This window comes from Podarcis vaucheri (assembly GCF_965113315.1).
Source record: "Podarcis vaucheri genome assembly, chromosome: 10".
Taxonomy (NCBI): Eukaryota; Metazoa; Chordata; class Lepidosauria; order Squamata; family Lacertidae; genus Podarcis; species Podarcis vaucheri.
The window spans coordinates 8,043,272-8,055,673 of record NC_138748.1 but is presented as its reverse complement, the minus strand read 5'-3'; the positions used below and the strand labels follow the sequence as shown (position 1 = coordinate 8,055,673).

Sequence of the window (12,402 nt, the reverse complement as noted above, 5' to 3'; positions counted from 1 at the left end):
TGCATTAAAAATACAAAATAAAAGAAGAAGAAGAAGAAAGCCAATTATGCTAACCTTGCTTGTTTCTGTTTGGTTTAATGCTTTCATAATATCTTTTATATTTAAAAACCTTTTATTTCACTTTATAATGGCTATTAGGCACGATGGTTATGTTCTCCCTCTGCTGTCAGAGGCAAAATGCCTCTGGGTGACAGTTGCTGGGAATCTCAAGTGGGAAGAGTGGTGTCATAGTTATGCCCTGCTTGGGGCCTTCCTATGGGTGACTGCTTGGCCACTGTGAGACCTGGATGGAGAACTAGGTGGGCCATTGACCCGCTCCAGCCGGCTCTCCTTCTGCCCCTATTTTACATCCCTTCATTTTCTTTCCATCTCTGGTGAGGTCTATGCAACTATACTGAGATCCCATAGCAGAATATAAATGTAAAGCATGCAGAGCTTAGCTTAGCTTAGTTGAATTGCTCTTGTTTAGCAGTTGCATGCAACTCATGGGTGAAGCTTAACAGCAAAAGTGGGTGAATTAGAGATTAGATATGTACTAAAAGTACCATAAAATGCTTGTCAAAACTCATTTTTCAAAAACAACAGAATAAAAAGGATACATATGCCAGATAGGATAGTGGATTAGTTTACTAACCTTTCATCTCCCTAAGCCTGCATGCGGTTTTAGAGGATAAATTGTGTTTGTCAATCTAATCCCCATCTGACATTTGGCCACATTACACCTGGTACAGTATGGAGCTTGGCTCTGGGCATTTAACAGAATTTCATATAGATATTTCACTCCGGCATCTTTTCCTCTAACACTATGGCTTTAAAGGGTATGCTGATCCTGCCCTTTAAACCAGAGCTGGAAAAATCCACAGAGAAACTTGGGCCTATTAAGCAGGTATGTCTGAAGCAGCTGCACAGAACACGCCTTGACAAGGATGGGGGCGTGAGAAACAGCTGCTATTTTTAATGTGGTTGAGAAGCACTGGCTGCTGGGAAGGCGGATGGAGTGGGTAGAAACAAGAGAAATATTTGAGAACATAGCGGTGTGTTGTTGTTGTTTTAAAAAATGTATCCCATAATTATTCTGGTTTGTTTACAAAAACGCATCCTCATGTCAGCAGAAGGTATGGCGCTCAAGGCATGGCCTGCATAGACAACATTTGCATCAGAAGTCTGGAAATAGAGAGAAGACAAAGTGTGGAATTTAATTAGGGCCAACTTATGTGTTCTCGCTGAAGGTGAAAGTGGAGGAGGGGGTAGGGAGGCAGGCAGGCAGGCAGAAAGGCAGGCCTTGTATAACCATTGCTGCCTCCTCCCCGTGGCTCACGCAAGCCTTAGAAGGCACCAGATCTGGATTCTCAACACACTTCCAGTCCACCACGCAAACAGGCTCTTGCCCAGACTGCTTTTGGAGCTAGAAAGGAGAGTAAAGTTGCATTCCTTGATTACACGCCACATTTCAAGATAGTGTGCTCTGTGTTGTGCATGTTCTAGAGGTCATATCTCTTTCTTTCCCAAGCCAAAGACTTAATGCTACGTTATTCTTAACTCTTTGTGAAAATAGATCTTAGTTTATTAGGTTGCAATAAGTAAAGTTATCGTTCCTTAATTGCCACAGTCAAATGTTATCAGCGTTATTTTTCTGGTGGGGCTGAGCACATGCAAAGTTTAAAAAAAAAGTACTGGGGAAATTAACCTAAAGTAGCTGCAGGAAGAAATATGTAGTAAGACTACAGAGAACCAGTGAGACTCAATTGCTGCAGGACCTGGGAGAGCTCCCAGGCATAGCAGGAACTAGATTTGAACGAAACCCAAATTTGGGGGGGGGGGGCATGTGCAAAAGAGATGAAGCAGAAGGGGGAATCTTCCCCACTTCTTATCTGCAAATGCTCTCCTTGATTGGTTTGGTTTGTGTGTTTTTGATTTTTAAAGTGTTATTAATTATTAATAATTCATACAAGCAATATAAAAGTTATATTATCACAGTCATCTAAAGAATCTTCAGAGCTGTCCCCCCCCCCCAGCCAGGTAAAAACCCAGCAGTAAGCCTGGCTTTGTAGCAAGGGAAATGAGACGGGGTATTTTCTGGGGGAAATTAACAAGCACAGGAAGGGTTAAACTTTAAAGTTGACTCTCCCATGCAACTGCTTCCCTGCAGCCCACATGGTAATTCAGTAACTGGTGATTATCCTTTAGCAAGTTCTCCCTTAGAGTCTGTGTCTGACGGATTTGAAACCTATGAGATTCTGGCTCTAAGTCATTATCAGGGAGATCACTAGCACACATCAGCAATTGACACAGGTATCAGAATGTTTCTGTAAATAATGCTAAAATAACAAAAGGTTTCTCATGATTGAATTTCAATGGTAACCTGCAGTAGGAAATGTACAGTGGAAAATTAACTGTGGTTATTCTTAACTATGGTTAATGGTGCTGTGGTCTAAACCACTGAGCCTAGGGCTTGCCGATCGGAAGGTTGGCGGTTTGAATCCCCACGATGGGGTGAGCTCCCGTTGCTCGGTCCCAGCTCCTGCCAACCTAGCCATTTGAAAGCATGTCAAGTGCAAGTAGATAAATAGGTACCACTCCGGCGGGAAGGTAAATGGCATTTCTGTGTGCTGCTCTGGTTTTGCCACATGACCTGGAAAAACTGCGGACAAACGTCGGCTCCCTCGGCCAGTAAAGCGATATGAGCGCCGCAACCCCAGAGTCATTCACGATTGGTCTTAACTGTCAGGGGTCCTTTACCTTTACCTTTAATCTTAACTATGGTTAATGAAAGCAACAGTTTAGGGTTTTTGGATAATGCACTAAACTGTAGTTAATCTAAAACAGAGATGGAAGTTTCCATTCTCCTTATGACCATGCTGAAGACTTTCCACTGAATGTGGTTAAGCCATGTGACAACACACATTTATATGTCAAGCATCTATGTGGAACAGGCATCACACAGATATCTCAAGTGGCCTCCATGTGATGGTCGTGTATTGGAGTGGGGAAATGACCATTTGTAGCTGTCAGTGTATGTAGCTGGTTTTTGTATCTAGGGTTAAATCATATAGAAATCTAGCATGTAAGAAGTGATTAAAATCTTGTTTTACTTCATGCAGAGTAGTTTTTAATCCTAGCTGGGTGTTTCTTTTAATTACGGGAAGAGATTCATCCTGAATCACCTCATACTCAAATCCATGTAACCACTTAATTCTGAATAACAGCAATTAGACTGTTAAGTATGTTACTGTGCATGGATTTGAGTTTATGATCATTGGATCCTTCCATCAACCTGCTATCAGATTTAAAATCTAAAAATTCCAGTCACTAGCATAACTCATTCCCAGCAAGAAACAATATCTAATTTATGACTCTGCAGACAGTGCCATTTTAATTAATTTTCTCCATCCTAATTTTTCTTTCCTTTCCTCCTCATATCTAATCTGTTTGCATTGCGTAGACTTTAATTAAAACAACAACAACACACCCTCTCCTCTCTAAGGAGCAATCTGAAGTGGCAAAAATAATCACTTACAATATTACAGCCATTTTTTAAAAATCTGGCTGCTGTTGAAACAGTGTGGTTTCAGTTTGCCTACAAATGGTAGTTTGCCTTCTGTTTTAAAGTGCCCTTTGCATTTGTCTCTAATGCAACCTGCTAGCCAGGCTCTTGGAAAAACAGCAACCTTCTTTTCCAGCTGGGTGGGCTAAGTGACAACCCCTTAATGGGGGAAATGGATGACTCTCCACTCATGTAAAGGTGCAAGCACTATGGGCAGATTTCTCTCCATCTGCCACCAGCCCTTTGCAAGCTGGCATCACCCAAATGCCTGATATACTCATTCCAGTGTAACCAGAGTCGCCAAAAAATAAATTGTGAGGCTACAGCTGTCTGAAAGAATCATCATGTCCATTAGGCCACTGAGAGTTATTAGGAAGAAGTACATCAGGGTTCATCTTTGATTTTTTTTTTTTTTAGCCTAATTAAATGTTGGTAGAGGAGACAGCAAATGTTTTGAAAGCCCAGAGGTGAAGTCACTCACTCGGGAGCATCCTCAGGAAGATGCAGCCCACAACTGAAGCTCAAAATCTATTAGACTGAGGAATTTAGCACGGATGTTTCCTGTTGATGCATCTCCAACTGGCAAAGCTGCAGCACTTAGTTACACTGTGTTCTGCTTGTCAAGCAATGAGAGACTATATAGCCAAGGGAAAGAGGTGGGGGGGGGGAGAATCAGGCTTATTGATTTACAGTTATAAGCATAAAAGAGCAGGGAAAAGAGACAGAGATTTCAAACCTTAGATGTATTGCACTTTATTCATCTGTAATGAGACTTTTGGCCTGAAAAGGGCAAAGCAGTACATTCTACCAGTTTCACTACCCTTCTTTATTTTGATGAAAATTTAATGTGTCCCCTTGGCGCTGTTTCTATTCCTCTGTATTTGTAAGATGGCCCTTTGAGTTGGAAGAACTGTATGATCAGCAGCCTGTTTTGAAGACTACTCTGGGATGCCTCGTGACCTTGATCAAGTCACTTTGTTTCTGCTCTGTCCTGCATTCCTGTGCCTGTCCAGACACAGTTTTGGTCCCATGGCTGGACCAGTTCGCATAGGCATTCTTTTTTTTAAAAAAAAAAATTAATTAAATTTTCCATTTTAACAATCCAATCAAATCACATTAAGTATTCCAAATTATACAAATACATATCATATAGTCCAAATATTCTGCCAAATTATAAATTTTTGTTGGGGCTTCCCATGCTTCAAGTTCAGTGGGGTTCCAATCATCTTATGTTTCTACTGCCTTGAGTTTCCAATAGTTCCTTCTTTAAATCTTCCTGTTGTTGTCCTTTTCTTTCGTGGCCTCTGAGTTGTTTCCACAGGCAAGTTGAAATAAACAATAATGTGCTTCTGTGTGAAATTTGTATGACTCTCCTTTTTCTTTTTGCAGCTGGTAAGTCTGTTGTTTGCAGAATGTTCTCACACGCTGTTGTTTATGCTGAATCAATCCAAAAGTCCTTCTCTGGTGGTAGACGCCATCTTCACTCAGTTCTGATGAAATAAAATCTGAGTTCGCACAGACATTCAGCCCATGGGGAGCTGCAGTTTTCAGTGATCCTGTGCAAGATTCAAACGCCATACCACCATACCCTTAACTAATCAAACATTTGCTGATGTCAAACTTAGCGTGGATTGGCTTTTGTTACCCCATCAGGGCTGCAGCTTTTCAAGTAAGGGTGTGTTCACATTACTGCTTGCTGCGGGTCCAGTGTGCTCCCGTCACAGGTTTCATTAAGGCAGGTGACATTAGCCACCATTCATTTGTATCCTGTTGCTTTTCAAGAAACATTCCTCTTTAATGCACTTTCCCTCAAACCAGCTTCCATCCAATTTGAATACAGAAGCAGCCATTGCACACAGAAAGAAATCAGTGGATGGAGATATCCCCACTCCTGCTCAGATGTGAAGAGCAGTGAGAGAAAGCGACTTGCAAACTCAGCAGGGGAAAACAACATTGCAGCATTTCAAGCCGCAAATGTAGACTTAGCCTAAGAAAAAAAAACCCCACAAAGGTCCATGGGGATTTATGCCATTTACTTTTGAGGAATTAGGACAGGGGTGCTGAGGTACACCACAAAATACATTTATCTGTAGGTTTATTCATTTATCTTTTTTTATTATTTCTTTTATTCTGTCCAGCTGGCCAGGGATATTGTTTCCCTTCTTGTTCCAGCAGCTTATTGATGTTGTTAGTCAACTTCAACATGGAAAACAACATAGGATGTTTGCAAAAGTCACCAAGTCCTGTGAAATTGGCCTTTATTTGTATAATAAAAATAAGTGTATGACATCTGATTGTTTGTATTTTCTTTGCTTGTTTGTGTTTTCTTCTGCTTGCATTACATTCCTTTGGCCTACCACAACTAACATTTACAGCAACCCCCTGATCACTACTGATAAAACAGTTCTCAAAACAAGCAAACAAAATTACGCGATATTGTCTTTACCTATATCCTGTTCTGTCGGATTTTTCTGAGATTCAAAGCAAACTGATTAATCGACTGTTTCCCAGAGGATTTTCCACCATTGTTTTCCATTTGTGATGTCAACCAATATATTATCTGCATTTTTCATTCACAAGGAAGGGCTTTTCCTATCTGAATTTGCATGCTCTGCTGGCAAAACTTGGATTTCTTTCTGACTGTATCTCAAATGAGGCAGGATTCTTGGTTTGGGGATTAGTGTGGATTGAGTATTCAGATACTTAGACAGCTCAAACTTCAGACTGAGGATACAAGTTTCATGCATTGCACATGTGTAACCTTGACATGGTGTTGCTGTAGCCCCGTTGAGATGATCTTAGAGGCTTAAGAGCAAAAGCCAGGTTCACTTCAAAGCATTTGTTTAGCATAGAAGGGCATCATGATCTTATCACCTAGAGCACTCATAGCTTGTGGTTTAACATTTTATTTACTGTGCTACAGAACCATTTGTATTTGACATACATATAGATATTAAATGTTACAACTTTTAGCAATGTTGCAGATAGGGAAAAGTATTGTTGGAAGCAGCCCTACAAGTTGACTGAATACTGACAGTAATTTATAAATTATTCAAGATACATACAGAAGAATTAAGTGCACATTTTCTCTTTCTTTCACTTTTTGGTTTAGCTTCTGTAATCAGCCAGTTGCTAAATAATTTAATGGCTTTCTCAGAGTTGTCGAAAGCTGCTGTTACAAAACCGATTTAATACATACCTCCTGCACGCTCCTTTTATCTGCAGCATAGCTGTCAGTCAGATGGGAATGCAATTTATTTCCATGGAACAGAAGGCAGTGAGTTGAATTTTGCCACAACGCGAGATGTCGATCTTTCTACTGAAGATGCCCAGGAACAGTGGGCAGAAGAGTTTGAGAGCCAGCCCAAAGGGTGAGTGTTCACTACCCTACAGAAGTATAAGGACGCATGTGGCATTACTCTCGGGTTGGGGGGAAAGCAAGAAGTTTCAGCTGAGAAGCACTTTTTCTTGCTTTTGGCAACATATGTCTGCATTGATTAAATAATCTCAGGAAAGTGCCCCCCCCTAAATTTTAGAGATGAATAAGTCAAGAAGGGTCAGTGGCTCCAGAATGATATATTGAGTTTTTTAAAATGTCTCACTTTTCTATGGCAAAATCACTGCTATCATGAGCAAAACTCTAACATTCAGTATTAACTGACAGTGAATCTTGACGAAACATCTTGGGATAATTCTGCAATTAAGTACCTAGAAAGCATCTCTCATTTTGCAACCCATGTACCACTGGAATTATATATGTACTCCATATATTTGTACTCATTCTCATTGTTGTTTATGGGACTAACACCACAAATCTTAATTTTTTTTTCACGAGGAAGTAAATTTCACGGAAGCAAGCAGAGATTACTTTTAAAAAAACAGGATTAAGGTGTAGAGTGTTGCCTTGGTGGTTTGTGGATTGCAGTTCAGCTTCACCATGGCATAAGACATGCATACTATAACAATGGTGGCTAGCATTTAACTTTCCTCCAGATTTCAGATTATGATGGTAGTGGTGATGATGATAAAGACACAATTTTGGCTGATTAGAGCCCGTTTTGAATATTTAATTGGGGAACCAAGTAAAGATTTCCATGGGTCTATGAATGCCTCACATTTAAAATGAAATATTCTAATTAAGCTACAAGCTGGCCTCTTCTCCTTTTGTGCCATCTCTATCATCTGTAGACCATAAGCCTTCTCTGAGCAGGGCTCATGCTGTCTATATAAGGTGCCTAGAATATTATTGACCTGGTATCAGTATTCATGATTAAGAATCATTGCCACCCACCCCTTATTCACACATAGTATGATGAATACTTTAATTCTGTGATCACGTGCTGTTTTTTCCGCAGGATCCCTGCCTCATTCAATGCACAGGATGGACGTTGTTCAGAGAATGGGTAGCTATTCAGTATTTTTTCCTATCCTCTTCATTCTTTCTCTGGCGCTTCCAGGCTTCGTGTTTCCTTTATCTCGCGAGGCAGTGATCCTGTTGGCTAACAACTGGATGTGATCATCTAGTCAAATACTGTGACTGTTCAATAGCAAAATCAACTCAGTTCGGAATCTACTTCATGCCATAGTCTAATATTTAGGGAATTTAATTCTGATGAGAAAACCCTCTAGATATGTTGCATGTATAATTAAAGGATAGAGGTGGGGGGGACACAAACATTTTTAGACCCAAGATGGTAGCGAGGAGAAAAGAAGAGCCAGACTTGGAGTTCTAAACAAAAGGAAAAATGTCAATGTGAATAAGCTTTTCCTCAAGAAAACTGCAAATACCAAACGTTGTCTGAAGGTACCTATGTCTAAAAGTGTGTTTTAGCGTACCCCCCCAAAAAAAAAACCTTCCACCCTGACTTCATTCAGTGCCTTCAACATTCCTTGTGTGTTCCTCACTCTGATTCGACTTCGTAATGTTGCCATGTAGCCTTGTCACGAGAGAGCAGGAGCAGAGAGCAGTGTTTCATATCCTCACTTTGGTGTCCTTGAGGAAACAGCACCATGCAGTGTAAGTGCTGCTGCTGCTGCTACCCAGGCCATGTGAACAGGTGGCTACTGTGAAAAGGACAGGTATGGTCCCCAAAGCCTTTGGTTTGAGCCAAAAAAAAGTTCTCAAACCAACTTTCAACCTAACCATATTTTTTTCTCCTCCCTTTGTTGACCACAGATTTGACTTGTGTTGTGCAATTCTCCCATGCCCTGGCCTACATTTTAGAGTAAATCAAGCAGTAACTATAGTCGCTGGTCCTCTCTTCAGATTTGTTGTTTTTCCTGCTTCTTCAAACTCTGACCTTAGTTGTTTCCCTGTCATTTTTCACTACCTGACCTGATTTGCACTTCTGCCTGTAAAGTGTCTCTGCTCACATATTCCCTAGCTCTGTGTTGTTTGTATCATTTCACTCTTTCATTCAGCACCTTTTATAGCTTCTTTCTCGTTTATCTGTTACCCCGCTGCTATTTGCCCACAATTAAATACAAACTGCATTTCCTATGTATATCATTCCCTCTCAAGACAATTCTCCATTTCTTGCTCAGTGGTAGCGTTTCTGTTCCTTTAAATTTCTTTTGCTTTAGTCCCTTTAAAATTGCACCTCTATTTCCACCTCTATTCCTGGTCACTTTAATTATGGTGATGGTCTCAGGGCAGTGACATTCTGGCAGCCACCTATGGTATTATGACCCTCACCAGCTCATTGCATTACAGATCCATTCTGTCCCACATTTCAAAAGATCAGCTCAATATTTGCATGCTCCTCTTTCCTTAAACACCTTCTGGCAGTGCTCCAGGAATTAACTTGAAGCTGAAAATGAGAAAGACAATAATGCTGAGTTCAAAGGAAAAGTGCATAAGGATAGGCTGGCATTAGTGCACTAATGAAAGAAGTACAAGGACTGTTTGGCAGGCCATTGAAGCCTTCAGGTCTTCCGAAAAAGATTCTTCAGGTTTTAAAACAAACTTGTTGAACGACAAAGTGTGGTTTTGTCAGGTACATAAGACCTTAAATTTTCTAGAGTGGTTATGTCTTTTGTACTTAGAAATCAGATATGCACCCGTAGACATTATCTTGCTAGTGCACTTCCAGATTCTCTCGTGGTTCTTCCCAGACTATCAAAGTGAAAAGTAGGTTGCCTTTATGACATTGTTATCAACCATGTACATCTCCAGGAGTCAACAACTGGTGGCAAGTGAGCAGCAAACCCTTGTCTCAACAGTCCCTACCAGAAACAGCCCTTTTGCAGGGAATGGGGCTGTGCATATCTTTGATTAGAGCTCATCATTTGAGAATTGCCATTCGGCCATTTCTGGAATTGTGTGAAATAACTTCTTAAACAATGACTAGCATGCACACTGTAATTCTCTAGGCTTCAACCCCCTCTCCTGGGTCTCTATTTCTCTGTGTTCTCTATGTTGACTAGCCCGTGCATATGTAAATATACACAAAATATCAGTGCAGTGCAGTGCTTGCCTCCCATCCCACAATAACTTGTTACTTGTGCATAAAGTAGACGTTATAGGAAGCTTTTAAAATATGGCTATTCTGTAACTAGGACAACCAGCTTCGCGGTCTGATTAAAAATCCTTACATTTTCAAAAGAAGGAAACTGTTCTGACTTGCTCACTAATATCATTGCCTCAGAAGCCAGTGTATGACAGGCTATTGCGGAATAAATGAGTGCAATATAAAGGAGATTCAATGCATAGCCTTCAACAGTGTGTAATGGGCCTAAGGAGTCTGCTCCAGCAGTTATCCTTGGTGTGAGAATAGGTATATTGCAAACACGCAAGAGTGCTCCTATTTTCTCTCTGTGAAATATTGGAGGCTATGCATTATGTGTTGCTTGCTCTGTGACTGTCTGAGATGCCAAACACTAGTTAGGAATTGCATGCTGGTTTGTCTTGTGAACTTTTAAACTTTCCCTGCAGCCCAATAATGTTCTCAAGCTTTAGGCACAATGAAGTAACTGAAATTAACCAGTTACTGAAAATCCAGATAAATGCCAGTACCAATTAACCCCTTTTTAATTGCAGAATATATCCCTAATAAGTGGATCTTTTGTGAATGCTGTTCCAATTAAACATCAGCCCCTGCCACTCATTATCATTAGTCTAAATTGGTTCCCTGGGAGTTATCCCAATAAAGTAACAACCCTGATTAAGTAAACCCACTTCACCACCTCTTAGGCACCTTGCCTTTGGAAGAGCCCGCAATTACAGGCATGCAAACATTTGTAATCCCGCCTTGAGAAACTAGTTTGGACTGTATTTAAATTGTATCAGCAGTTTTGTGAAGAAAAGAAATTACATAATTACAGTCTGATTAGAATGTCCTGTGTAAGGAACTGTCTGCACTGATAATAATGATTTGCACTGATACTTAGTTTTTTTATTATTAATGTATTATGAGGTACATCTTGAACGCTAAGCATTGAAAAATATTTGATACAGCTTGTACCAAATGCATGTACTTTATACAATGTGGGTTAACACTAGCATGGTTCAAGATGTGTTATCAGTGTAACTGCAGTTACATAAAAAAGATCCTGCTGGATTAGGCCAGTGGACCATATAGTCCAGCATCCTGTTCTCACAACCAGATGCCTGTGAGAATCCAGTAAATGGATTTTACATATTGTGCATGATCCCCACATATACAAACAACTGGGTGCATGCTTTAACTTTTTCTGATAGATCATTGCTCAATGGTGGCAGAGGCATTTTTGTGTCGAAAGTGGAGCCCAACTGGTGGCTCCAGCTATTCCTCCATCCCTCCCAATGCTGATAGCTTCCGTGTGCTGCATGGCGGAACCAGCCCTGTTCTTGCTCCTAAAAATATGCAGAACCTGCTTTTTGAAGGTTCTTTGTAGTTCCAGGAGGTTCTTGAAGGTATGGGTGCATGTCCTAGACAAGTGGTGAGTAGACTTTAGACACGTGGAATCTACTGTTCGAGGCCAAAAACGTATACCTTCAAAACATTATTATTTGTCTTTCTCTCTAACCCCCAAGAGGCCTTCATAAAACGTTACTGCATTTTCTGCTGTTGCTTTCCAAGGAAACTTCTACAATGTCAGAAGCTCTTGATGTCCTTCAGATGAGGGAAGACGATGTCCTCAAATGTCATGCTCCAGGAAGCCTTCTGGGAGGCACCGATCTAAGACTTGTAGATATAACAGATATAACAATTCATTTATAAAAGAAAAGGTGTTGCTGTTGGTATTTATCATCATCATCATCAGTCTGAAGAGAACATGGAGAAAACCTCTCTAGGCAACCTATGCTTTGGTTGCCATTGAGAACCCAGATGATATGGGTGTTATCTCTCCCAGGAACACAGGACAGTGCGCCTTTCTGAAATATGCTGCTTGCACTTTCGCCAGTCAGATCCAGGGAGCCTTCTGTCAGCCCCTCCTTTTGTTTGTCACTGATCCACGAGCTGCTTATCAGCCACGGAGTGAATCGTAGATAAACATCTGCACCATTGCCTTGTGTAATCAGATTCCCCTCTGTGCATCTTGTGCAGCAGTAAGGGGGCTCACCCATTTGGTGTGATGTGGGTGTCGGCTTGTGAGGCCCCACATTGCTTTTCACGAGTACCTGTGGGAGGTCCATGCCTGATTTCTCCTTCCAACATGATCCCAAAGAGACTGAAATGGAAACTGCAACTGAAAAGGCAGTTACAAAGGAAGAATTGCAAGGCGAATGGACTTCATCTGTACATTAATTCACTACTTCTCCACAGCCTGAGATGGCTGAAACTTCTGAAGGGATACAATTGCCCTCTGTGCCAATACAAAAATTCCCAGCTAAATAATTGCAGTGCAGCTTGCCACTGATACTAGGTAAAGGGTCA

At 40.9% G+C, this 12,402-nt stretch overlaps 1 protein-coding gene across 3 annotated transcripts in view; it reads left to right on the top strand.

Annotated features, from left to right (window-relative positions):
- RELN (reelin) overlaps nt 1–12,402 on the top strand; it is a 296,722-nt gene that overhangs the window by 152,318 nt on the left and 132,002 nt on the right. For 2 of the 3 annotated variants that reach the window (XM_082239381.1, XM_082239383.1), the window contains 2 exons: nt 6,770–6,915; nt 7,900–7,947. In XM_082239381.1, the coding sequence (XP_082095507.1) occupies nt 6,770–6,915; nt 7,900–7,947 (194 nt within the window). The remainder of the gene's footprint in view (nt 1–6,769; nt 6,916–7,899; nt 7,948–12,402) is intronic. The other variant, XM_082239382.1, reaches the window with a different exon arrangement.